Below are 27282 nucleotides of genomic sequence, written 5' to 3'. Positions count from 1 at the left end.
AAATTTAAATGAATGTTAAAAATAATTTCTTTTTAAAAAATTAAATTTTGTTGTAAAAATCTTAATTGTAAAACCTAGATTATCCAAGTGATATATTTCACCCAATGCCTTAACATACCAACTGTAACTCTGACGTTTAAGCTGTTCTCACAGAAATATCGGCAATGCCATTAGTTAATACCCTCTGTTCATGTGACATTGAGATGAAGACAGCCAGCTCAAAGTAGGTAGCTATTTTTAACCAGTGAGAAATACATACTGCATTTCTCCTACTCTGACTAGTACTATTCTGTTTTTTCTCCTATATTCCTCCGACTACTTCATTTACTATTTTATATACCCATCCTTCTGGCCAATGGACCTTCGTGAAGAACCTCCAAGAATAGAAAAGTCACTGAGCTTAGATGGAAATGTAGAGTTCTGGAAATGTTATAGCATGTTATAGGAAAAGAGAACTGATTTGGAATCAAAAGATGAATTCAAATCCAAGCTTTCATACTTGTTAGCTATGACTTTCAGTAAGTCACTTAACCTTTGAAAATGTTTTCTCATTTGTAAAGTGAGGATAATAATGCTTACACTACACTTGAGGTGGCACCAGAGTTGTTCTAAGAAAAATATTTTGTAAACCTGAAAACACTATATAATTCTGAGTTCTTATCTAGCTCATTGCCCCTGTCTACACAGGCCAATTTCTTGATTCTTAATTTGCCATCTCTTGCCATCTACTGAATACAGGCATGCACATAACCACCACTTCATCAAGGTTTTGCTCTGTCCAGGGCCTTCTCTCTATATACGCTCTGCTCTACTTTGGTTGGTATTTAAGGCTAGTCAAAACTCAGCCTCTTCCTCCATTCTCCAGTCTTCTTAAACTTTACTTGTCCACTGACTATACAATCCAGCCATACAGGCCTACCTGCTGATGTTCAGACATGTCACTCAATCTTTCATCTCCATACCTTTTTATTGGTTCTTTTACATGCCTAGAATGGAAGGTTCCATTCTCTAAAGGAAAGACCTTTCTCTCTCCAATTTTTTTTTTTTTTTGGTGAGGCAATTGGGGTTAAGTGACTTGCCTAGGGTCACACAGCTAGTAAGTATTAAGTGTCTGAGGCCAGATTTGAATTCAGGTCCTCCTGACTCCAGGGCTGGTGCTCTATCCCCTGCGCCACCTAGCTGCCCCTCTCTGTCTCCAATTCTTAGAATGCCTGACTTCCTCGGAGATTCTTATCTCAAATCCCACCATTCTCCCGCAGACGCTAGAGCCTTCTCCTTTAACGTTACCTTCTATCTAACCTGGGTATATCTTGCTTGTACCTAATTATTGACATGTTTCCTCCACTAGAACGTACATACATACATCTCAATGGTCCATTAGTTTCACAGCTGAATCATTTTCCAATCTGATAGTTCACTAACTACTTCTAAAAGATATTAAGGCTTCTGCTGGAAAAGAAGAATATGAGCTCAAGAGTATAAGTAGCAGCAGAACAAATGTCATCAGACGAGTTATCAAAGTGTTGCAGCCCTAATTGTTCTTTCATAGTTCTTTCTATATGATATGCTGGCATAGCTAAAGTTAACATTAGATGTCTTAGTGTTAAGAGAGAGATAGAAAGAAAGAAAGAACACATACATACATTGGTGAAAAGTGTGACAGATTTAGAGTCAGAGAACCTGGGTTCAAGTCAAACCTCTGCCTCCTTCCTATGTAACATGGGACAAGTCACTCAACTTCACCTACACTCAGAAAGTTGGACTGAAAGGCCTCTAACATCCCTTCAAACTCTAAAAAGATCATCCTATGAACTACTTCAGATCTTATCACCTCTGATCTCAACTACTGCAGTAATTTCCTACTGGGCTACCTACTACCAATCCATCTTCCACATAAATGCCAATTCGACATTCTTAAAAAATATCACCTCCGTTGCAGCTAGGTGGCGCAGTGGATAGAGAGCTGGCCCTGGAGTCAGGAGTACCTGAGTTCAAATCCGGCCTCAGACACTTAACACTTACTAGCTGTGTGACCCTGGGCAAGTCACTTAACTCCAATTGCCTCACTAAAAAAAAAAAAAACACTTAACTAGCTGTGTGACCCTGGGCAAGCCACTTAACCCCAACTGCCTCACCAAAAAAAGAATTAAATAAATGAAGATGTAACAAAAAATATCACCTCCCCTCCCCAACTCAAAAACATTCATTTGATAAAAATACAAAACCTGCAAAGATATGAGAGTCCACCCCTAGCACTTTAAAAGCCTTCTATAATCTGGCTCCCACTTACTTACCTTTCCTATCTCATTTCATATAACTTCTCTTCCCACCCTCCTCTCCATGCTAGTCAAATGACCTACCATACATGACATTCTAACTTCCACCTCCCCTGCATTTGCACACGTGGTCTGGTATGGGAATGCACTCCATCTCTGCTTCATAGAATCCCTAGTTTCCTTCCAAGTACAGTTCAGGTGCTGACTATTAAAGAAGTTTTTTCCAGATTTGCCCCCTTATTAGCATTTTCTTTGTATATGCTCTGCATTTACTGTTTTAAATTGGGGACAAAGACTGTGCTCCAAATGCACCCCTATTTGCTGGAGACAGCAAACAGTAGGGAAGAGAGTCAGAGGGATGTGTTACACATGTCCAGATCACCTAAGATGGAGGGACCATGTCAGAAACAGTAAAGACCTACCTCTGGGAGATACTGTGCATCCTATTACTATGTGAGTGGGAGTAGCCTCATCCCAGGGGCTGCACCGCCATAACAACTCAAATTACCACACAATCTCTCTTCCTGGGGTCATTCAGGAATGAAGGCCTGCTTCGCCTGCCACTTGGGAACCCTGCACTAAACTAGGAAGGGGAAAAGGCTACTTCCTAATTCTCCCTTTAGGCCCTGGGGCCCCAAGAAGTGAGCTAAGTTTTAGTCTGTTTTGTTTGTACTTTTCAGTTCCAGCAATGACAACCTTGGAGATAGGATTCCAGGCCAGAAGATGCTGTCAGCCCATCTGGAAAGCCTAAGAAGCTTGGGCGTGGTGGGACTTTGCTATATGGGAACTGAGTTAAGCTGTCAACCTAATCCCATTCCTCTCCTCCCACTAGGTGTTGCTGGAATGTTTGGCACTGTATGTCTGTTCTAGTGCAGACAGCCAAACTGATCTTCAAAGTGCAAGTCTTAACCATGTCATGCTGTCCCAGCTCCCCATCACCTTCAGTATTATATTTTATAAAAGCTGTTCAAAGCCCTTCAAAACCTAACTCCCTCCTACTTTTCCAGGCTTCTTACCCTAACACACACTGAAATTCAATGACACTAAACTCCTTACTGTTCCTCACACAAAATTCCCTCTCCCTACTGCAGGCACTTTCACTGGCTGTCCCCAGGGCCTGTACTTCTCTCCCTCCTCACTTCCCTTGCTTCCTTCCAGTCCCAGATAAAATACCACCTTCTACAAGAAGTGCCTTCCTTTTGCTGATTATCTCCAATTTATCCTGTCTATATTTTGTTTGTACATAGTTGTTTGTGTTGTCTCCCTATGAGACTGTGAGCTCCTTGAGAGTAGAGACTGTCTTTTGCCTTTCTTTGTATCCCCAGCACTTGGCACAGTGTCTAGACTATAGAAGACATTTAACAAAGGCTTACTGACTGACAACCAAGTTCACAACCTCAGTGTCACCCTCGATTCTTTACTCTCATTCACCCCACATATCTAATCCATTGGCAAATTTTTCTCTTCACAATCTCTCTCATATTTCTCCTAATTGGGAGTGTGCCTCAAAGACTGTCGTAAGCCCTCTTTTTTCTGTCTCTGTCTCTCTCTATACATACACACATACATATAAGTAAACACACATGCATACACAAAGAGATATACACACACACACATATCCCTTTAATACACACACATTCACACTCTCATGTGGTGACTTCATAGGTTCCCATATATAAATGAATCCTAGGATTCATAGCTCCAGTCTCATCTGACATAACCAGATTTCTATTAGACATGTCAAAGTGGATGTCCCACAGCCATATCAAACAACATATGCAAGCCAGAATTCATTACTTTTCTCCCAACCCCGCCCTCTTCCAAACTTTCCTATTTCTTTTTCGAACACCAACATCCTTCTAAGTCTCTCAAGGTCTCAATGTCAGCATCATCCTCAAATCTTCATTCTCCCTTACCTTATTATATAATCTGCTGCCAAAATTTGTCATTTCTATTTCCACAACATCTTCATTCCATCTTTCTCTCTGCTCACAGCCATACTTGAGGCTCTCAATACCAGGCAGTAGTATCCTAAACAGTCTCCCTGTCCCATGTCTTTCCTCTTTCCAATTCAGCCTCCAACCATCTGCCAAAGTGATTTTCCTGAAGTGCAGGTCTCGCCATATCTACTCAAACTCCACTGTGTGGCACTGAAAGCTCTTCCTTCACAAATTCCCTGCTTACCTTTTCAGTATTATTATACATTACTCTCCTCCATGCCAACCATGGTCCAGCTAATTTGACCTTCTTGCTGTTCTCACACAGGCCACTCCATCTCCCATTTCTATGCCTGGAATACACTTCTACCTCACCTCTGCCTCTTGAAATCCCTGGGTTTCATCAAACTTCAGTTCAAACACCATCACATGTATGAGGCCTTTCTGGTCCTTCAAATCTATTACCTTTTGTCTCTTTTGTATGTACCTACACGTGCATGTGTTATCTCCCCACTAGAATAGAATGTAAACTCCTTCACAGGGGAAGCTACTTTGCTCTTCTCGTTGCATTCCCAGGGATAGAAGCTGTGGCACTTAGTAAATGCTTATTGATCAGATACTGAAATAGTTGTTCTCTTACAGTCATAGAAAAGGCACAAGAAAACAATGAGATTAAAGGAGAATTTCTGTTGGACAGAAAAAAGAGTTCACTGTCAAAGCAATGAAGCCCTGAAACAGACAACCCCCAAAGACCTCTCTCTATGAACTAATTTGGATATTCATCTGTCTGAATAAAAACTCTCTGTCCCACACAATCTCTTTAAGTATCTTTTTGTTCCTAGACACCAAACCTGCACCATTTTTTAATCTACCAATTATTCTATTCATCATTAATTGAAAGGCAACAAAATTGAGAAGACTTCCGTGTCCGGGAAGATCTGGATTCAAATCCTACCCTATACACATATTCACTGTGTGATCTGATCAACCCTAAGCAACTTGATAAGACTATAGTCTTATAAGAGCATGTGCTGATCTGCATAGATAAAAGGAAATTTCCCCACCTGGAGGTCCCAATATCCAAGAAATCACAGGTCTCATTAAAAAATCAAGTCAACAAGGATTTATCAAGCATCTACTATATGCCAGGTATGATTAATAACCTAATATTTGGATTCTAAATAGAATAGAAGGCACGAGATGGTTCCAAATGCTCTTAATGAAGAAACGCACACCAAGATACTACATCAAGCTCATCCAAACCCTTTTTGATCCCTAGCTGACAACAGCCTAAATCATTCGACAAGGAAAAAACTTTCAGTAACAAGATCTGCCAACAAGCAAGATAGGTGAACTCCACTATATACCAGTACTAATGAAAGGCTATCCTTTTCCCTGATATTTCCTGCAGAAAAAGTGATCTTGCAAACACTCCTAGAGGAGAGGGAGAAGCACTGGAATTTTATTTCTCTCACATCTTAAATTCTCTCCCTTTTCTTCCCCAAGTCACACACCAACCCAAAGGAAATATGTCTCCACATGTCAAAATGTCAAAAACCCCTAAGCTACTACTATATAGGCTCAAACGTTTGGTTTGACAAGCATTTTTCTCTTTCAACAAGCACTCTGGATCATACATCCCAAAGACTTTCAAAATGGCTCTCAAACTATACTGCCTTCTGTTATAGAGATGAGAAGTATGAGTTTACAAGGTTAGTACCTAAATGATTCTGTAAGTGGCCAAAAGGCCATGGAGGCCACACCGAAGAATGTTCCTTCTGCCAGCTAAACTGTTTTGGTTGTGTCCAAACAGGAATCTCACTTATTCTTACAAATTCCTCTCCCTCACTGATTTAATAGAGCTCTCATCTGCCAACTGGAATTTCAGCATAACTAATCATCGGAAATGGCATTAGCCATTGGCCTTTGAAAAGGAGAAAAAGTATCATTTATCTGCAAAAGCTGGATTCTTTAAAGATTTTTATGCCATGTCAGATGACCATAACCCAACAGGATTTGCTTTCAACAAAGATTCCAGCTCTAAATACATGCCTCTAATTCATGATTCAGATTTTCTTTTCATAGTAAAACATAACACTGGAATGAAGTCAGCAAACTACAAAAAGATATAGATGGCTCATACCCATAAAAGTATCCAAATGCAGGGAGGCCATACAGATCAGGAAAACTTCCTAGGGTTCTCTCTGTTTTGAGGATATTACAAATTTATTAAATACATACTATGTATGTGCAAGCCATTGTTCTAGGCTCTCCCTAAAAATGTGCACTCAAGGAGCTTTGGAGAGAGGGGTCACAAACAACTCTAATACAAATTAGAATATAATTAATCATACATAAGACAAAGGAGAGTCCAAGAAGTAATTACCTCTAGTCAGGCCTTAAACAAGAAGGCACAGGTAAAGAATTGTTCATTTTAGGCATGAAGCCTAGGAGTTTCTGAATTCTGTGGGCCTCTGCAGGCACTCAAGATCACCCTGACAATACAAGTATCAGAAAAAGTACTGTACTAGAGATCAGGGATTCTTAAACTTTTTCCACTCATGCCCCCTTTTCGCCCAAGAAATTTTTATGCCATCCCGGGTATATAGATATATTAAATAGATATATTTAACCTTTTATTGTTGCCAGATTTTTTGGGACCCCCACATTCAGGTACACAACCCCATATGGGGTTGAGACCCACAGTTTAAGAAGCTAGGCGCTGGAAGACAAAGACTCCAATCTGATCTCTCTAGTTCCATGCTTGCCAGTCACTTCTCTGAACTTCAATCTCCTTATCTGTGAAATTGGGGTTCTATCCCTCAACTCTATTTATGAATGTATATGAAAGTGTCAAAGCCCTAGAAGAAATCTGGGAAAATCTTTATGAAATAATACAAAGGAGGGAAAAAACACAATCATTAAACAAGAGAACATACCAACTACAAAATTCATTACCACAACCATAGAGGTAGGAAAGAGACCTATGATTTCACTTGAATAGGAAATTACCACTACTACTAATAAAAATAGTTAATATTTATATAGTGTCGGGGTAGCTAGGTGGCACAGTGGATAGAGCACTGGCCCTGGAGTCAGGAGTACCTGGGTTCAAATCCGGCCTCAGACACTTAACACTTACTAGCTGTGTGACCCTGGGCAAGTCACTTAATCCCAATTGCCTCACTAAAAAAAAAAAAAGAAGAAAAATATTTATATAGTGTCTATTATGTGGGAGGTACTGTGTTAAGTTCTTTATAACTATTGTCTCCTTAGTTCCTCATGATAATCCTGGGAAGTAGACAAGAATACTCTCTCTACCAATTTTCTGAAGAGTCAATGTCAAAGAGCTGCCTAGATTACTGAGAAGTTAAGTGTTGAGCCCAGAATCCCTGAGCAAAAGTGTCAGACATAAGACTTAAATCCAGATCTTACTAGTTCCAAGGCTAACTCTCCATCCAATATGCCATACTGTCTCTCCATATAACCACAAAAGAGGAAAGGTAAATGAGAAGTTGACAAAGAATCCTGATAGGAACTTAAAAGGAGTGACTGTAAAGTTACAATATTTTGTGTCAAAATTAAATAAATGTAAATAGCTCCTAAGCAAGTTTAGCTGGTTGTACTGATGGTCAATATTGGTTTTAATGGATAGGAAGTCATGGCTAGATTGCTCTCTGCATCATTAGAGGGAAGGAACACACGATGGCACAGTGGATACAGCACCAGGCCTAGAGTAAGGAAAACCAAGAATCAGACACAGCTGAACAACATCATGAGTAGTAGTATTTTTAGTAAACCATTTAAGTCCTCCTGAGAAAATCAAGAAGTGTACAACACCTACATTATTCATATTTAGGTTACAGAAGAAAATTCCTAAAGACCAGAATCTATTTTAATGAAGTTCTGCAACAAACTGTCATAGAACCTCAACTGACAAAACTAAAATCCAAAATGCACGGACAGCTCAAAACTTGTTACAATGTCAGCCATGAAGTGTGCACAGCACTGTGACAGATTTAAATATAACATATCTTCCTCACCTAGTAGGGGTTTGTGTAGCTTTCATTATGAAGTTTGATCAATTAATGTTTATCAAAGTGATCTACCTTGGCTAACCAAATACAGAAATAGAATACCTTCATAATGGTATACATGCCATTATCTGAAAGGATGAGTATATGGAAGAGGAAGATTCTGATGGAAAAATAACCACACACCCCTAAAACTCCTATTGCAATCATGTCCCTACTTATAATGAACATAGATGTGGAACGAATGCTGGGATGAACTTTTCATAAATTCAGCAGGCCTTCTTCCCAGAGATCTTAATGAAATTCAATTGTGAAGGGAGTGAGGGAGAAACCAAAGTATTTAACCACTTACTCAATACCATAAAGTAATTTACCAAAGTGTACAACATATCCTATTTGTAAGCCACAAGTCTCACAATATCGTTATCACCTAAAGTTATAAATGCAGGGCTCCTTAAAATGCACACACATTTTAAAAAGCAACATCTTAATGAAGCCTTGAGTTTTAATGAGGAAAAAAATCTAACCTTAAGCATTCAAGTAGAAAAAAAAGTTTGTGAAAAGTGGGGAGTTTTTCAATTGGTTACAACTGTCTCCCACTACCTTCTAGGAATCTTTAGTTATCTTAGTCTGCACCAAATTAAGTAGATTGCCACTAAATATTTTTCCAAGAGCAAAGTACATCAAATGATTTAATTAAATCATGTTATTCCTCTTACCTAGGGGTCACACAGGGAAAATTTAAACTCAGGACTTCTGATTTGATAGCCAGTCCTCTTTCTACCAAGCAGACTTCAGAGTCCAAAGAGTTGTGTTCAGACGGTACTTACTTTGACATACTGGCCATGTGGCCCTGGATAAGTAACTTAACCTCTCAGTGCACTAAGCAAGTAAGATTACAAAAGACTATTCTCATACCTCCTCCTTCCCTGGATAAATTCCTGCCCTAGGGGTCCCTCTCTTGGGTATCCTTTTATTCCTCACTCTCAGTCTCCAGTTCTGGAACCGTGTTGTTGTTGTTCAATTGTTTCAGTCAGGTCTGACTCTTCATGACCCTTTTTGGGGTTTCTTAGCAAAGATACTGAAGTGATTCTGCCTATTCCTTATCCAAGTCAATTTACACATAAAGAAACTGAGATAAACAGAGTTAAGTGACTTGCCCAGGGTCACACAGCTACTAAGTGGTCTGAGGCCAAATCTGAACGCAGGAAGATGAGTTCTCCTGACTTCAGGCCTAGTACTCTATCCACTGTGCCACTTAGCTGCCCATCTGGAACTCTGAACCCTGATCAAATCAACTCTGCCATTGTTCCTGGAAAAGGTGTATCAATCTTATTCCTCCCTTCCCTACCATACTACTAGGCATCCCTTTGGCTTGTTGTCATCCCCATTAGAAAATAAGCTTCTTGTGTGTAGTGACTATCTGCTTTCTATATTTGTATCCCCAGCACTTAGCACAAGGGTTGGTTCACACTAAGTGCTTAAAGTTTTATTAATTAAAAAAAATTATATTTTTCTCTTCCACATCTTATAGATAAGTAGCAAAATTAGCATATATCAACCTTCTACATCCAAAACAAGTTGTTTATGTAAATTATAACAGCAACAATAGCTCATATTTACATAGGTAGTAAAGCATGATAAGAGTGCTGAGCTTGGAGTCACCAAGATCTCAGTTCAAATCTTACCTATGACATTTACTTGCTGGGTGAATCTAGGTAAGTCACAACCTTTCTGCCAGTTTCCTTAATGCCTACCTCAAAGGACTGTGGTGATTATCAAATGAAATGAAGCTTTGTGCAAATTTAAAGTGCTCTATAAATTAACTGCTCTCATCACTAAGCTTTCCTCATAATAATCATGTGAAGTAGTGTATTACTTTACAGATTTTTTTTTAGACTCAGAAAATTAAAGGAAGTTGTCTAAGATCAGATGGCTGCAGATCCAGGACTCATTTATTATTTTTGTTGTTTTCAGACATCTCTCTTTGTAAGCCCATTTGGGGTTTTGTTGGCAAACATACTAAAGTGGTTTGCCATTTCCTTCTCCAGTTCATTTTACAGATGAGGAAACTGAGGTAAACAGGATTAAGGGACTTTCCTAAGGTCACAAGCTAGTGTCACAGGACACATTTGAACTCACGACGATGAATCTTACTATTTAAGGCCTGGAGCTCTACCCACTAAGAACCACCTAGCTATCCAGGACTCATACCTAGGTCTTTTGGTTCCAAATTTTCTGGTCTTTTCAGGAATTATGAAATCCCAAGGTCCCAACCAAGAGAACATAGTGCAGGTATTTCTGGTTCTGGTATAAAAACTAAATTACTTTCCACATTTATAAACTTCATTTTTAGTACAGCAGATAAACAAAGACAAAAAAAGAATCAAAATTCCAGCAACAGCCACTGAGGTTTTTTGTTTTTGTTGTTTCTATATTTAAGAAACTGAAAGGAATCAAATCAACCTCTGTAGAGAGACAACCCTTCTGTCTAGTACCCCAAAGCATGGGTAAAATCTAAAATGAAGCAATAGCAAGTTAGTTACTAATAGAATCAAAAGCCTTTTTTGGGTAAAATTTACTCACATAAATTTTTAAATTAAAATTTTATCTTTTGAACAATAGCTAATAGAGAAAACACTATGGAATGATAAAGGCACATTTGTAAATTCTAACAATTTTTTATGAGATCACATACTCCACCATATTGAAATAATGCCTAACACGTCTTAATTCTTAAAAACGTTAACTGTAAATATGAGCATACTTAAACATATACCAAGTCTTATATAGCATCCAATTTTTTAGAGCAATAACTTAAAAATAGGCTAAAGATAAAGCCTCAATCACATCAATTGTATTGTTAAATATTATCTTCTTGAGTCAAATAAACACATACAGCTCATTTCTGAAAAAAGCTTTATTTTTCATGGCTTAGTGAAAATGTACAAACCATCAACAACAAAAAATTTTGTCCCTTCTTGATCTAAGTTTATTTCTCCCTCTAATAGTTTTCCTTTAAAAAAAATTGTTTATTATGCTAAAAAGCTCAAAGTTCACAAAAATAATCAATTCACTAAATCAAGTTGTATGCTACTCATTACATTTTGGGGTGGGGAGGGCTGGGCAACTGGGGTTAAGTGACTTGCCCAAGGTCACACAGGTAGTAAGTGTTAAGTGTCTGAGGTCGGATCTGAACTCAGGTCCTCCTGGATTCAGGGCAGGTGCTCTATCCATTGTGCCACCTAGCTGCCTACTCATTACATTTTAAACTAAAACAGAATCTTCACATAATCGACAATAAAGATACAAATGCCACTGGACTCCCTCAATAAATGACACCATTTCATATATATCAAAAATACATAAATATGTACTCTAATACATCTCTAGAAATAAACATCTATTAATCTACCAAAAACTGTGTTCATGGTGAATAGACTAGTTTTGAGAAAGGTGATCTTTTGAAGTGTTAGAAGTCACTGAGCCATGTCTTATGTTTCTACAGCATTTTAAATTATGTGATGAAATATTAGGCTGTAATGCCTACATTCTCCATATAATAACACTTGCACTATAATAAGCACTAAAACAGTACCTATGTTCACAGTACCTATGATGATCTAGATCCTTTTGAAATTTTAAACCTCACAAAAGACCTGTGACTTTGATATTAATTCTGTTTTCCATAGTAGAGCAATTAAAAAACCATAATCACTGTTCTATACAAGACACAAAGCAAAACCCAGTGATAGGGCAAAAGGAAATTTTCTAGACAGGGTATATGTATTAAGTCTGTCAACACTGGACTATATCCTAAAAATAGTGAAAAGTATTTTTATCCTTCATTCTCCCAATTCTTCACAAGTCCTACTCTCCAAATACTTTCCAGAAAGAAACACTTCTTGCTCCCCCTATCTCTGATAGGACATTTTCTAAGTGACCCTTTTGTAAGCTGGTCATTTCAAATTGATTCTTGCTTAAAGAACATAAGGCTAAGACAGTCGATGAATGGTTCTTGACCTTTTCAACAAGTTGCAAATCCAGAATCATAGCTGTTTTCTCTATCCACCCTTCCTCAATAACAACAAAAAATGTGTAAGGGCTTCTGTAATGCTAAGAAGAAAAGCTATTCTAGTTCCTAAACTTTGCTACAACAAATAAAAGAGCTAGGTCCAGAAAAGGTAAATAAAAATGAGTGGGATATAAAGAGGTGAGAAAAGACTGAAAAATAAAAAATCAGTAGTCTGGCCCAAAAATACTAGACCTAAGAAAGGGCAGAGAGGATTCTTCTAGAATATCAGGGCAATATTCCCTGACAATATCTTGGAAGATGGTGTCTAAGCTTTTATTTTGGTCAAGGTTTTCAGGTAGTCCAATGATTTTTCAAATTATCTCTCCTGGATCTATTTTCCAGGTCTGCTGTTTTTCCAAGGAGATATTTCATATTGTCCTCTATTTTATTATTCATTTGGATTTGCTTTGCTGTGTCTTAGTTTCTCATAAAGTCACTAGCTTCCATTTGTTCAATCCTAAATCTTAGGCAATTATTTTCTTCAGAGAGCTTTTGTATCTCCTTTTCCATTTGGCTTTTCAAGCTGTTGACTTTCTTCTCGTGACTTTCCTGCATCACTCTCATTTCTCTTTCCATTCTTTCCTCCACCTCTGGCAGAGAGGATTCTTACAGATTCTTACTATGGACAAGAGGAACAAAGGTGTCTTCACCAAATCCATGACTAATGAACAATGGGAAACCACTTGAAATACATAGTAGTTTTAGGACAACTAAGACACCAGATTACAAATTTAGGTACCTTCTCTTAGCACTGTTTCAAGAGAGCTGCCTAGATCACTAAGGTTAAGTGACTGACCTAGAATCAGAAAGCCTCGGTTTCAGAAACAGGACTTTGACCCAGGTTTTCCTGGCTTCAAGGCCAAAGTTCTAACCACTGCTCTACACACCTCTCTCATAAGATTTGAGATTACTAAACCCAGGCCCCTGTAATTTTATGGGTGAGAAAACTAAGACCTAGAGAAAATGTTTTACTTCCAACTCCTCCCACTTGACTCAAACTTGTCTCTCAACTCTAGAGGATGTAAAGAAAGAATCCATAACAGTTCAAAGGCTGATATCCACATACTCTCATTTCAGCTACTACCAATCTCATTCTACTTTCTCATTATCCTCTAACATGTTCATAGCTGCTGCCATCTTTCTTCTCACCTGAGAAGCCCCATCTAGTATATAATTTCCCCTGCCTCATTTCCACATACCAGAGTCTGAACATAAATTCACACATTTCACCCTTTATCCCCACCTTAACAAAAAGTGTGCATAATACAACATGTATTCAATAGTTGGGTATCCATATATAAATAGCAAAGGAGACCTCCCACTCTCCAAAAAAACCCCACAAAAACCAGCCTTTGTCAGATGGCCTTAAGGACAGGTTTCATGATTATTTACCATCTAAACTTCAGGTCAAAAATTAAAAAGTCATTTAGTAGCACCACTTCCAACAACGTAACAGGTCTCACTGGTGCATGCCATTTTCTCATGAAACTGTTCTGCTATCAAGTAAACCTGATGAAGACAGGAACCCTAACATGTTTTAAACAATGCCATGAAGTAATAATTTAATACTTTTCCTCCAAATTGAATTTCCCATTTACAAATAGACTTTTTAGCTTGATTTAAGTCATAAGGTCTTGTCCAACGTACACTGTACAGTTAAACATTAAGACTGGTAAGGGTGCTGAATTCTGTGAAAAACAAACTATCTAGTTTACCTGTCAACAGATCTAGTACATTTAGTCACAGATAATATAGCTGTTCCCCTCCTTAATCTTAACCAAAGGATTAAAATAACTCACCAATGCCCACACTATTTGGATGTTAACAGTCATTAACAAACACTTCATTATCAAGGTGAACAGCTGAGCTGCTTTACTATTTAAAGAGACAGACTAGTTAAATTATGTATAATAAAATGTTACATAGGAGACTACAAAAACATACTAAATATTATACAAAAACTTGAAATTTTCTGGATATCACTGGCAACTAAACAAGAAAAAATACAGCTGGAGATTGATTATGCCATACTACATGATATAGTATGCCTTCCTTAGGTGGAGGTAACAGAAATCATTCAAGTCATAGGATGCTGGAATTGGCAGGAGCCCTGGAAGTTAAGTGAACAAATTTCCACAAGAAGCATGTAATTCCTCAATATCCCCAACCTGTGGCCATCTAGCACAGGGCTTCTTAAACTTTTTCCACTTGAGACCCCTTTTTGCCCGAGAAATTTTTATTTGACCATAGGTATATAGGTATATAAAGTAGGTAGACATAACCTTTTACTGTTGCCCAATTGTTTATGACCCCCCCCCACATTCAGTTTCAAAAGACCCCATATGGGGTGGAGACTCACAGTTCAAGCTTTGATCTAGCCTCCAATTGAAGACCTCTCTTGAGGAGGAACTTGCTACTCCCAAATCAGTTTTTATAACTGAAATATACCACATACCTCAAATGTACATTCTCCCCTATATACAGATGCTGTAATTTACTGGGAAATGCACTTATCACTAATCTCATCAAGAGTTGTTATCCAAGATTTATATTTGTAAATATAAATAGTCTAGTTCTACAAAAGCCACTTCAAAACTCAAGATGAACACCTTTAAAAAAAAGAAAAAACCTATCTAAAGGAAAGGCTTAACCTTTTTTGTGTCATGGATGCTTTAGCTATCTGGTAGAGTCTATCAATCTCTTATCAAATTAATGTTTTAAATGCATAAAATAAAATACATAATATTTCAAAGGAAACCAATGATACTGAAATTAAAATGCAATTTCTTCCCCATCTAAGTTCACAGATTCCTTGAAATCTATGTGTAGATGCCAAGTTAAGAATCTCTGACCTAACCATGAAAACATAACTTCACTTGGATATGAGGCGGGGCCCTTCACCAAACTGAGGGTAATATACAGGAAAAAACACAACAGCTAAAGTCACTAGGATTGGGTATCTATGAGTGCAATAGTCTCTGACTCAGAAGGAATTGTTTCAATCCCTACTTTCAGCCTTATGCTCCCCTCCCTTGGATTTGTAGGGATAACAGCTCAATTTCTCTTCCTCACCACAAAAACTATAGAACCCCTAAATCTCTAGGCTACTCTATAAACAAAACAGGAGCTATGCCTTCGGGTTCATTTCCTCTAAGCAGGATAAAACAGAACAGGGATAGCAATTAAATGTAATATATCCAATCTTGTACCCTTCTCACGTGTATATCCACTGACATTAGTTTGTATACTATCGTTAGCCAAAACCTCACAATAAATTTATCTGTTGAAATCTCAAACCTAATACAGGATCCATAAAGTCATCTGCTTCGTACAGAACTAAGGAAAACCTGAATGAATCATTCATTAGCCATCATAAGTCTCAAATTAAACACTAAATTTTGTTTAATTCTAATTCTAATAATTGGTTAAAGGATAAAGGGGATGATAACTGGCTTAACAATAGCATTCTTCCTCTAGATACTGCATAGGGTTAGGCTAGAATACAATTAACTACATAAAGACAGCTACATAATAGAATTAGGATTTAAATCAAACAGGAACACTAAGATAAAAAAAAATCTCATGTCAATTCTGGACCCCTGAGATTTTTAGCAGGGGAAGTACAATTTAGTGCAAAGAATAAAGAATAGATATGAAGTCAAGAAAGATCTGGGTTGCAATACCACTTTTGGGTCTTTTTCCCAAAGAAATCATGGAAAGGGGAAAGGGACCCACATGTACAAAAATATTTATAGCTACTCTTTATGTGGTGGCAAGGAATTGGAAGTTATGGGGATGCCCATCAATTGGGGAATGGCTGGACAAATTGTGGTATATGAATGCAATGAAATACTATTGTGCTGTAAGAAACGATGAGCAGGAGGAGTTCAGAGAAACCTGGAGGGTCTTGCGTGGGCTGATGATGAGTGAGATGAGCAGAACCAGAAGAACATTGTACACAGTATCATCAATATTGTGTGTTGATCTACTGTGATGGACTATATTCTTCTCACCAATGCAATGGTACAGAAGAGTTCCAGGGAACTCATGATAGAAGAGGATCTCCAAATCCAGGAAAAAAAAAAAAGAACTGTGGAGTATAGATGCTGAATGAACCATACTATTTCTTTTGTTTTTGGTGCTGTTGTTTTTCTATTTTGAGGTTTTTCATCATTGCTCTGTTTTTTCTCTTATAACATGACTAATGCAGAAATATGATTAATGTTATTATGTGTGTGTGTGTGTGTGTGTGTGTGTGTGTGTGTGTGTGTGTATATATATATATATATATATATATATATATATATATAATAGATTACCTGCTGTCTAGGGGAAGGGGGAGTGAGGGGAGGGAGGGAGAAAAATCTGAAATTGGAAAGCTTGTATAAACAAAAGTTGAGAACTATCTTTACATGTAACGGAAAAAAAAATAAAATACTTTATTAATTTAAAAAAATAAAAGAAAATAAAAGAAGTGGTGCTTCAAAAAATAATAATATAATAATAACTGGACACAGTTGATACAGGATAAGGCATGGATGAAATAAGCAGTGGTGGAGAGAACAGCCATACTGATGAGATAACCAATCCAAAGTATTCATTAAAATTAGAACTATCTGGGTGGCAGCTAGGTGGCACAGTGGATAAAGCACCAGCCCTGGACTCGGGAGGACCTGAGTTCAAATCCGGTTTCAGACACTTGACACTTACTAGCTGTGTGACCTTGAGCAAGCCACTTAACCCTCACTGCCCTGCAAAAAAAAAAAGAAAGAAAGTAAAAGGGAGCCTTCTGTACAGGCAGACAAAGGATGATCAGTCCTAAAACACAAGGTGGTGATTCCAATTCTAGTCAGAGCATTTGTTACAAGTCAACATGTGTGGTACAGTATAAAGAACACAGGGATCTATACTATAACTAGAGGGCCTGGGTTCAAATCCCAAATCCGCCACTTAACATCTGTGGTGTTCAATAAGTTCCTCCCCCTCTTTGGGCCTTAGCTCCCTTCTCTGTAAAATGGGAAGAGTCGGACTCTACAATCTCCAACATCCTTTCCAGCTCTAGATCTATGATCCTGATGTTAACAATTTAATATGTAAAATGGGGTAAATGAAACCTACTGAACAAAATAGTTCTGGCTTATTTTGTAATCTGAGCCTGAATCTCAAAGGAAACACCACACTTATCCTACACTACACTCTCAGGGTTTGTTCTCATCCCTGATTTTTCCAGCCATGATTGTTTATGAAGACAAATGTTAAACTTTGACACTAATAAAGGTTTATGAGGAGACCTTTAGTCAGAAGTTTACTCTAAGACTTCTAGTTAAAATAAGTAAAGGTAGGGTTATGAACGTCTTAAGATAGTGCTGAACAAGGTCTTTAAAAAATAAAAAAGGAAGCATCTATTTGGTCACTGTTAAATAGTCCTGATTCTGAAAAGTTACCATCTTTCAAAATAATGGAAATAGAAAAACTAAATTTTTTTTAAAAGACCTAAACTCTACTTTCTAAATTATTCATATCATTCCTGGGTCAATTTTCACACTTTCAAATTCAACTACTTATGTTATTAAAGCATATTATGTTCAAGTTGTTCAGTCGTTTTTTCAGTCATGTCCAACTGAGGTTTTCTTGGCAAAGATACTGGAGTGGTTTGACATCTTCTCCAGGTCATTTTGCAGGTAGGGAAACTGAGGTAAATAGGACACAATGACTTGCCCAGGGTCACACAGAATAAATGTAAAAGGCCTGATTTGAACTCAGAAAGATGAATCTTTCTGACTCCAGGGCCCAGTGCACTCTCCACTGAACCACCTCACTACCCATTATGTGCAAAGTCCTACATATTTTATGGATAACTCAAATGAAACGGGAAAAGGGCCAGTTTTTAATGTACAGATACAGAATTTTAATCTCTGTACTATCTGCAGGTGTATATATAATAATCAAAGCAAACTGTGTATCTTATTTTTAAAGGAATGTTTCAGTAGTTTACATAATCAAGAGCTAATCAGCAGCATCACTGGAATGAACATTTAACTGATTAACTAGTGATTCATTTTGTGTTCAAAATGAACTAGAAAGTTGAAGTTAAACTGCCAAAGCAAAGCAAAGTGTTCTAATGGGCAGGCTTAAGAAACAAAACTATATTGTATCAATAATCATATTAATATAGTCCAACCTTGCCAAGCAAATGACACATGTAATGTTGTCAGAGAGAAATGATAATATTCTATACAAACTCAAAGTCTGATCTCAACATAAATATCCATTAGGCTCTATTATTTAACAAAACTTTTAACTGCTCAAAATGAAATGGGATAAAACTAATTGCAATATATTTGCAACTTCCTTATATCTTTTCCCCCCAAGAATGAAATTTACTTTTTATTTCAAAATCATTCCTCCAACTTTTTAAAACTACCAATTTCCTCAGGTGAAGAGTATCTCTTCATTTACAAAACCTATGAATATGCTTTGTAATTCTTTTCCCTTATCTCTAAAATCTCCAGATTCTTTGGTAAACTTATTCTTGTTTAGGGTTTACAATAGTTATCTTTAACAGGACTAGGTAGAAGGCAAAATGCTTCAACTACAGAAGGACAAAAAAGTAAAGCATTTCTCCTTGGCAAGTGCCTAAAGAAAATTTATCCTATATGATTTGTTTTGTGACATGATTCAGCATTACTGGAACTTTCTGATCATCAAAAAATGATACATTATCAATTTAAATAACCCTATAATAATCAGTATCCTATATTGTCCTTAATTGACTATACAGACACTCGAATAATCTGGTGTCTCAAATTTCAAATAATGTGGGATCTCATCAAAGGAGGTATATTTTCCATAGGCGTGCAGATGACAGCCCAGCCATGACTTCTTATGCTGCCATGCTGGTCTAGGTTTCTTACATCCATCAATGCTCTGCAGGAGATCTGCAGGACCTGTTAGAATTCTTCCTCTCAGTCTTTTTACATTTAGAAAGGATGGACGGAGCACTCAAGCTATCAATTATTTGTCATTCATAAGTATCTGACCAGGCCACTTTCTTTTGCAATAAAACATTTCCTCAAAGACATTCCTCTCACACTAGAGGCATCAAATTCTGTGGGCCACTTATTGACTAAGAAAAACACAAATTAACAACATCTATGTTGTCTTCCCTTTTCATTTATTTTATTAAACATTCCCAATTACATTTTGGCCTGGCAGGGAGTTTGACACCTGAGCCTTACACACTGAATGAGTGTAGGTCATAAATGAAAAGAAGATGCAGCTTACTAGGGCCCAATCATTAGTCTCTCCAATGCTCTGAGTCACAGAAGACACTAAATAATATAAAACCATTTGAGACACAGAACTACCTGATGTTCCCACATTACTGTGATATAAGTAGAGCTCATCTTTAAAACCTTTTAGAGAATAATGAGAAAATCTAAAAAGTTTTGAGAGTTAATTAGCAAACAGTATTAGTATTATCTAAACTACAGTATTGCTCAGAAATGTCATTTATGTCTTTCCTGATATCCTGCCCAATCACCTTCTTCCGCTGTCCTATATATATAGCATTCAATGTTTATCTTACATTTACAAGCTTCACTCTATCCCTCCATGTTTTCTAGAACTGCCCCAAATCAGTTTATTTCAATTTTCCTTTAAAAGTCAATGTGGCAGCTAGGTGGTGCAGTGGATAAAGCACCAGACCTGGATTCAGGAGGACCTGAGATCAAATCTAACCTCAGACACTTACTAGCTGTGTGACCCTGGGCAAGTCACTTAACCCCCTTTGCCCCACCAAAAAAAAAAAGTCAGTGTAAAGTTTGGTTCATTAGTGTATCCCAGTTGTTCAAACTAATCGTTTGGACTTCACCTACACCTCACCCAAAAAGGGAAAAAAAGAGAGATATCACTTATAACATTTCAGATTTGACAAATACCAGCCATTCTGACTCAGTGAGATGCAACATTCAATTTGTACATCACTACAAGTCTGAATATTAAGAAATGGAAATGTTCTACAATATTATTTCATCCTAAAAACACCAACCTTACTATAATGCTTGCTACATGGGAGGCAATTTTGGTATAACTAGGTTATGCTGGTTTACTTTAATACCATGGGAAAGGAAATTAGTCATATATGTGAAAAACTAGAACATGGATCTTTAACATTTTTTATATTATGGATCCTTTCTCAGAATAATGTTTTTTAAAGGTATAGCTACACTGTGCCATTTGTCATTTCCTTCCTTTAGGGGCCCAAACACTTCCACGCTGAATATTTAGCTATAACCAGTTTCCCAAAGTGCTGAATGGCATAAGGAATGGAAGTTGGACTGTGAAAATATAACCGAAACATCATTAAGACTGCTATCAATAGAGGTTCCTCTCAGCATCGCTGGCTTCCTTTAAGTCCCAACCAAAATCCACCCCCTACAGGAAACCTTTCCTGATGCTCTCCCTTAATGCTAGTGCCTTCCCTCTGTTGTTTCCAATTTATCAGAGAGAGAGAGAGAGAGATAGAAAGAGAGCACACTTGTTTGTACATTGTCGTTTACATGTTACCTCCTCCAATAGACTATGAGTTCCTTGAGGGACTATTCTTTTGTCTTTTTTTGCAGCCCCAACATAGCACATGATAGGCACTTAAATGTTTACTGACTCCAAAAACAGAATTTAAAGTTTGAGCCCTTCACTGATTTACTTTTTAAGAGATACAACTCCCATAGGGTGCCACCATATAGAATACCAAAGAACTTCCCCTTTCCTGAAAGTGGGAAGACAGTTAAAACCTTAACAGACCCCAAATTTCATCAAATAAAATGCATACCACAAGTTATATTCTTGGCAAACTTTTGTTTAGTGTTGAGCATCTAAAAAAATAAATGAAAAGAAAATACGTTGAGGCAACTAGATGGTGCAGTAGATAGACAACACACTGACCCTGAAGTCAGAAGGACCTGAATTCCAATCCAGCAAGACACTAGAATTCCAATTCAACCTCATGCATTAGCTGTGTGACCCTGGGCAAGTCACTTAACCCTGACTGTCTCCCCCCCCAAAAAAAAAAAGAAAATGTGTTTATAATTAAGCCCACTATTTCTAATAAAGAGACTTATTCTTTTGAGCCTGTAAGAGATATTACTGCTACCATTTTCTTCTGTGAAAATTCATTATTCTAAGTTTTCATTAATGGGATCATGACTGTCTATGACTTTAATGGTATAGAGAACTCCAGAATAAGGAAATTCCCTCTACCAAAACAGGCTGACACCTTCTCTGGAGAGAGCTGTGTGGAGCTATAACAGGTTAAGTGACTTTTCCAGGGTCACACAATCAGTACAAGTCAGAAGAAGGACCAGAACTCAGGACTTCCTGGTTTGCAAAAGAGCATATTAACTACCATCACCATAGGTAATCTATAATGCTCCATTGAGAAAATGTTTATTAATGATGTTTAAGAGGATAAAAATAAGGTCTTATCTGTGGTCTTTGTCATGGTCTTTGTCATCAAGCCCAAATATAACCTGAAGAAAAGTCTGATATTTTAAAACATTTTTCACCTATGAAACTGTGAACACCACTTCCTACTGGACAAATTAAGGTCACAGAAAGTTTCAGACTGTGTGTCAAAAACACAAGTCCTGGGAGCAGCTAGGTGCTACAGTAGATAAAGCACTGGCCTGGATTCAGGAGGATCTGAGTTCAAATCCAGCCTCAAACACTTAACACTAGCTGTGTGACCCTGGGCAAGTCACTTAACACTCACTGCCCTGCAAAAACAAACAAAATAAACAAGTCCTATTTGTTTGACATAGACCTAGAACAGAAATAGCAGCATTTTCTCTAAGTCTTAATTCAGAAGAATATTGCAAAAGATAAAAATAATTTCCTCAACAGTTTTAAATATTTCAACAATGCTTTGAATAATGATCACAATAACACAACTTGCTGCTAATAAGCTGACTTCCAAAATGTCCTGGGTATTAGTTGTCATAAGCAGCTAGCTACTTTCAAGCCCCACACCTTCATATAATAAACTACCATCAGATGATTCCTGTGACACCAAGGCACTGAGTCGATGTTGTTTGCAACAGTACATAAGTTCTTTGTCTATCAATATGAAAGAAAACTACAGTCCAAAAAACACTGGTTTTAAACCTTAGCCTTAGCTACAGCTCATTTTCAGACTTCCAACTTTGGCCTTCCCCTATGAAGAACCGCCTTCATAAAGCAACCATCTAACACCAAGTCTAAAGATTTCCTTTTTCCCACTTACAATACAGAAAAACGACAACCACGTAGTGAGCCTGCAGGTTGCTTCACCTTCACTAGCCAGACTGATTGGACAAGGTGTTCAACAAGGCGATTTTTGTTTTGCCTTCTCTATTTAAAAAAAAACAGACAAACTAAACAACTTTTAAGGACAACTCCAAAAAAGGCAGTAGATTACTTTGCTAGAATGCCTCTTACACCAGCTCAGGGCTCTGCCCTCAATAAAGAAAAGCAAATGGGGCACTGGGATATAATTTAGGAAGTGATTGTGCAAGCTTCTGGGGGATTGGGGAGGGAGCTGGGAGAAGAGAGGAAATACCCGCTTGCAGCCTTAACACAAGCCCAGACCCCAACTGGGATGCTTATGGAGGGGGGATAGAAACTCTTTACGGGGGGAGGGGGGGAGGTTTGAGGGGACGACCCCTATACGGCACAGATAGTAGCTGCAACTATGCGCGGCATTTCCCCCCACCCATTCAAGGAGGGGGAGGATAGAAAGGTGAAAGGGGGGGCTGAAAAGTAAAGAGGAACACAAAGGTGAGGGGGAGGAAGACACAAAGGTTCGAGGGGAAGGGGACAGAAAAGTGGGGGAAGGGATAAAAGGTGCAAGGGGAGAGGGTAGAAAAGTGAAGGGGAGGGGGAAAGAAGGTGAAAGGGGAGAGGGGTAGGAAGGTGCGGAGGAAGACGAAAAAGTCGGAAAAGTGAGGGGGATAGGAAAGTGGAGGGAGGGGGATAGGAAGGTGGGGGAGGGAGGAGGAGTCCAGGGCACAGTTCCCTCCCCCTCCCCGATCCAGGCCAAGCCTCGGGACACTGCCCCAGCTCCCTCCGTAGGCCCGACCCGGGCCTAACACTACCCACCTCCCCCCCGCTCCAGCCCGGCCCGGGCCGCCGCCCGCCCCCCCCTTCACCCCTGCCAGCCCCGTGCCTCCCCCAGCGTCCCAGCCCCGACCCCAGCACTTACCCCCAGAAGCCGCAGGGGCATCGAGGCGGCAGGCTGGGCGCTTTGCTGCGCTCGCTCCCGGCGTCTCCCATGGTGCTCGGCGGCAGCGGTGCTCGGCGGCGGTAGCAGCAGCAGCGACGGCGGCGGCGACGACGACGGCGGCCTGGGCCCGTGGAGGACGAGGCGGAGGCTGAGGCGGCGGCGGCGGCGGCAGCGGCGGCGGCGGCGTCGGGGGGCTCGAGGCGGGGGGAGGGGGAGCGCGCGGGCAGGCGCGAGTCCGGGGCTCGGAGCCGGGATTCCAGGCCGGTCAGCTGGAGGCGGGCCGCACCACTCGGCCTGCGGAAACGGGGGTGGGAGAGGCGGTGCGTGGTGAGGGGAGGGGAGCCCGAGAGGAAGGAAAGGAGGTGTGTTGATGGAAAGAGGGACCCACGGGGGAGGAGGGAAGACCCGGCGCCCTCGGCAGGTCCCACCGCCGCTCCCTGGCCCGAGAGATGTCCCCGTGCGGCGGTGCTGGCCCCCCTGGTCCCCCCGCTCTGGGCTAGCGGCAGCCGCGGCGGAGCCCTGGGGTCCAGCTTACTCCGTAATACACGAACCCCTCCCCGCCCCTCCCCGGAGGCTGCGCTGACCGGACAATAGCCGCTTCCTCCTCCCCCCTCCTTCCCCAACTTTACTACCCCACCCCTCCTCGCGGGCCGAGAATGGTCTCGCCCGGGGGAAGAGCCGAAGTCAAGGCCCCAGCAGCTGATCAGCTGGGATCCGGGCGTGCCACTCTTCCCCGGCTCCGCGAAGGAGAGCTAGGGAGGGGAGGGGAAAGGAATCTGCGAACAGAAACCTCAGTGCCTCAGACCTGTACGGTCACTTGGGGACAGTCATGGGAGGTTCCTCGGTATTTCGAAAATATTTTCAAAAGGAAGCACTCTCTCGCGCTTTTCCCTTCTCCTAAGGAAAAGGCAAAGCTCCCGAGTACCTGGAGGAGTATCTTTGCTTCCCACCCCCCTCCTGAGAGTGGTAGATGCAAGGGAGGGAGGGGGGTTTGAAGCGGTTGTTTAGGGTGAAAGGGGGACCATTCCCTGGAGTTGAGGTGACCGGCTGCGCATGCGTCCGGGGAACCCTTTTCCCCGCCTCCGGGGCGGGAGGAGGGGCCGAGAGTCTCCACTCCGAAGTGAATGGGCGGGATCTATCTGATCCTTTCCGCTCTCTCCTAATCCTTCCCCTCTCGTCTTCTCTCCTCCCAGGCTCTTTGAATTGCCTGTGGTCCCCGTCTTGGACATCCCCCAATTATCCTTTTCCCCTGAGCGTGTTTCTATGCCTCGAGTCACCCAGAGCCGGGAATCCAGCCCAACTCCACGCCCTTTCCTTATCTTTTTTTGCTTCCCTTTGTATTCCCAGCGCTTCGCACCCTGTGGCTCTTAGTAGGCACTTTAATTGATGCTTTAGACCAGGATCCACTGGCCTGTTTGTGCCCTCCTAGGAACCTGCCCCACCCCCTCCTCTGAGATACTAGATTCCCAATTATCACCTGGAGATTAACTCCTCCCTTCAGTATCTCCCGACAAAGGATCGACTTAAACTTTTTTCTTCCAAATATACTCCTTTTATTAAAAAAAAAAAGACACTTATAGATTGATGCACTTTAAAAAATAAAACTTTTGCTGACTGTTCTCCCTCCTCCTCCCAGATGCTCATATCCAACTCCCAGGGAGCACACCATCTCCTTTTTTTCCTGAGCGAGATCTCAGTTTTAACGAAGTAGGAAACTTGAGTGGAAGGGAGGATCTGGTGTGACCAGGTGGACTTTTTGGAAAGGGGACCCTTTTAAAGAATAGCCCTGAGCAGCCTCAGGGAAGAGGGAGGAGGGGAGCTGGAGAATCATCGGAAACTAGAAAACAAGGCTTCATCAGTTCCGAGATAACTAAGAACTTCCCTCTTGCCTGCCATTTCAGATGATAATGTTTCGTCTTTCTCTTCCTTTATTTTAAAAGTCACTCTGGTGCAAAGTATGACATGATTAGAAAACCATTGGTGTCTCCAAGAGGAAAACATCCCCCTCCCCGATCTCTTTTAACTAAAACCCATTGGTAGGCAAAATCTTAAAAAGCCTAACTAAACCTTCTCTGTCTACAGTGGGTATCCCTGTTCCTTTCCACCTCCAGAGACGGTTTTAAGACGATACACGAGATTTCCTTTCCCCATATCTAATGTAAATGTATTCTAGCCTTACTATTTTATTCCTAGATAAATATCTTGTCACTTATATTTTCAATGTGTCTGTTGGCCTTTAAATTAATAAAGGGCAGTAATCACATCTACTTAATTTGCTATCTTTCTAAAGGAGGAAAATGATGACAGTAAAAACTGCTACAGCCAGGGTTTTCCCTAACTTACAAAATTATTTTCATCATTTACAGACTACAAATAGATATACAGTTCATAGGATTAATGAAGCCATAATAGTACCAACTCTCCTATTGCCCTTAAATCTACACTAAAAAATGACATAAAATTGCCATATTCTTGAGAGAATGGATTTCAAGATTAGTAGAATGGGAATAAGGTTAAAGGAACATTAGCATCTTAATGATTTGTGGTGGGGAAACTTATTATTAGAAAGGAAATACTGAGATTAAAAAACATACAACCTCATAAATTACTTAGCATTCATGTAGCCACTAGCTTACCTGTCCCTACTGAGTGGGTAAGTTATAGCCAGAGATCTGAAACCAGGGAGAAATTGTAGCAAAATCAAGAGTTAAGCTTCTGTTTCCACTTCTGTTGTAAAAGGTAATCATTTGTTAGTTTTAAGTGAAAGCTATAAGATGTTGAAGTCGGGTTTGGCTTATGAGAGTCCACCAAGCTTGTAAGAACTTGGGGGACCTAGGGCATCTCCAAGTAGATTGTGCCCCAAGTTTAGGTCATAAAGGAAGTTCTGAAGGTTCCAATCAGGGGCTGACAGAGCTCTGGACAGGTCAAACATCCAGGAAAGGGAGGGGGGAGAAAGGTTTCTACTCATTGCCCTGTTGCCCTGGGCACCAGGAGATATGTAGCTTCGTGTTCCCAGAGTACCTTGGGATGATTTCAAAATAAAGAGAAGTATGCCAATATATGCTATTTAAGTACCTGGTTGCTGACTTGAGAGCCATTGCTCAATCAATATGACCTAAAAGCTGAATTTAGGGTCAGATTCCTTCATGGCTCAACCTAGATGCCCAGAGTTAGGATGTCTGCTTCAAGAGGCAAATGTAGCACACAATGGAAAGAGGAGCTGGGTTTGAATGTTAGAGGACCTAGGTTTGAAACCTGACTCTGCTACACTGGAACAACATTTCTAGGCCTCAGTCTCTTTATAAAATGAGAACTTTCTTATTCTAAATCTTTGATTCAATTTCTACTACAGTGAAATGTTTGCTGTAAGTAGACTAAGTAGGAGCAACAGAAGATGGAATTGACTCACCTTAAATACCTATGGAGAGGGAGATGGGTTAGGCACTAGTAAACTGATTAATCATTTAATGATCAGTCTGGGTGGATGGTGTATTGAAATGGGTGAGGTTTGTCCAGCACTGGTGAGATCTTTTAATATGTTGAGATTAGATGAAAGAACTCTCAAAAGATAAGCTTCATGGTACATGAAGTACCATGTGCTGTATTTGCAGAATCTGGGTTTGAATCCTAGCTCTATTCCCTTAATATCTCATCACCTCTCTGGGCCTCAGTTTCCCAAATAGTAAGGTTGAACTAGATG

General features: G+C 39.8%; 1 protein-coding gene across 2 annotated transcripts in view; it reads right to left on the bottom strand.

Moving 5' to 3' along the window:
• The window catches only part of ZFAND3 (zinc finger AN1-type containing 3), a 322750-nt gene extending 297949 nt beyond the window's left edge, over positions 1–24801 (bottom strand). The window contains exons 1-2 of one of the 2 annotated variants that reach the window (XM_044002479.1): positions 24508–24801; positions 23562–23876 (exon numbers count right to left, since the gene is read on the bottom strand). In XM_044002479.1, the coding sequence (XP_043858414.1) occupies positions 23562–23632 (71 nt within the window). In that variant the 5' untranslated portion in view covers positions 23633–23876; positions 24508–24801. Of the gene's footprint in view, positions 1–23561; positions 24270–24507 lie in introns of those variants that run through there. The other variant, XM_044002478.1, reaches the window with a different exon arrangement.
• Between the last annotated feature and the right edge of the window lie 2481 nt (positions 24802–27282).

Source organism: Dromiciops gliroides, chromosome 4 (assembly GCF_019393635.1).
Source record: "Dromiciops gliroides isolate mDroGli1 chromosome 4, mDroGli1.pri, whole genome shotgun sequence".
Classification (NCBI taxonomy): Eukaryota; Metazoa; Chordata; class Mammalia; order Microbiotheria; family Microbiotheriidae; genus Dromiciops; species Dromiciops gliroides.
The sequence above is the reverse complement of the archived record's forward strand: the minus strand, read 5'-3'. Positions and strand labels throughout refer to the sequence as shown.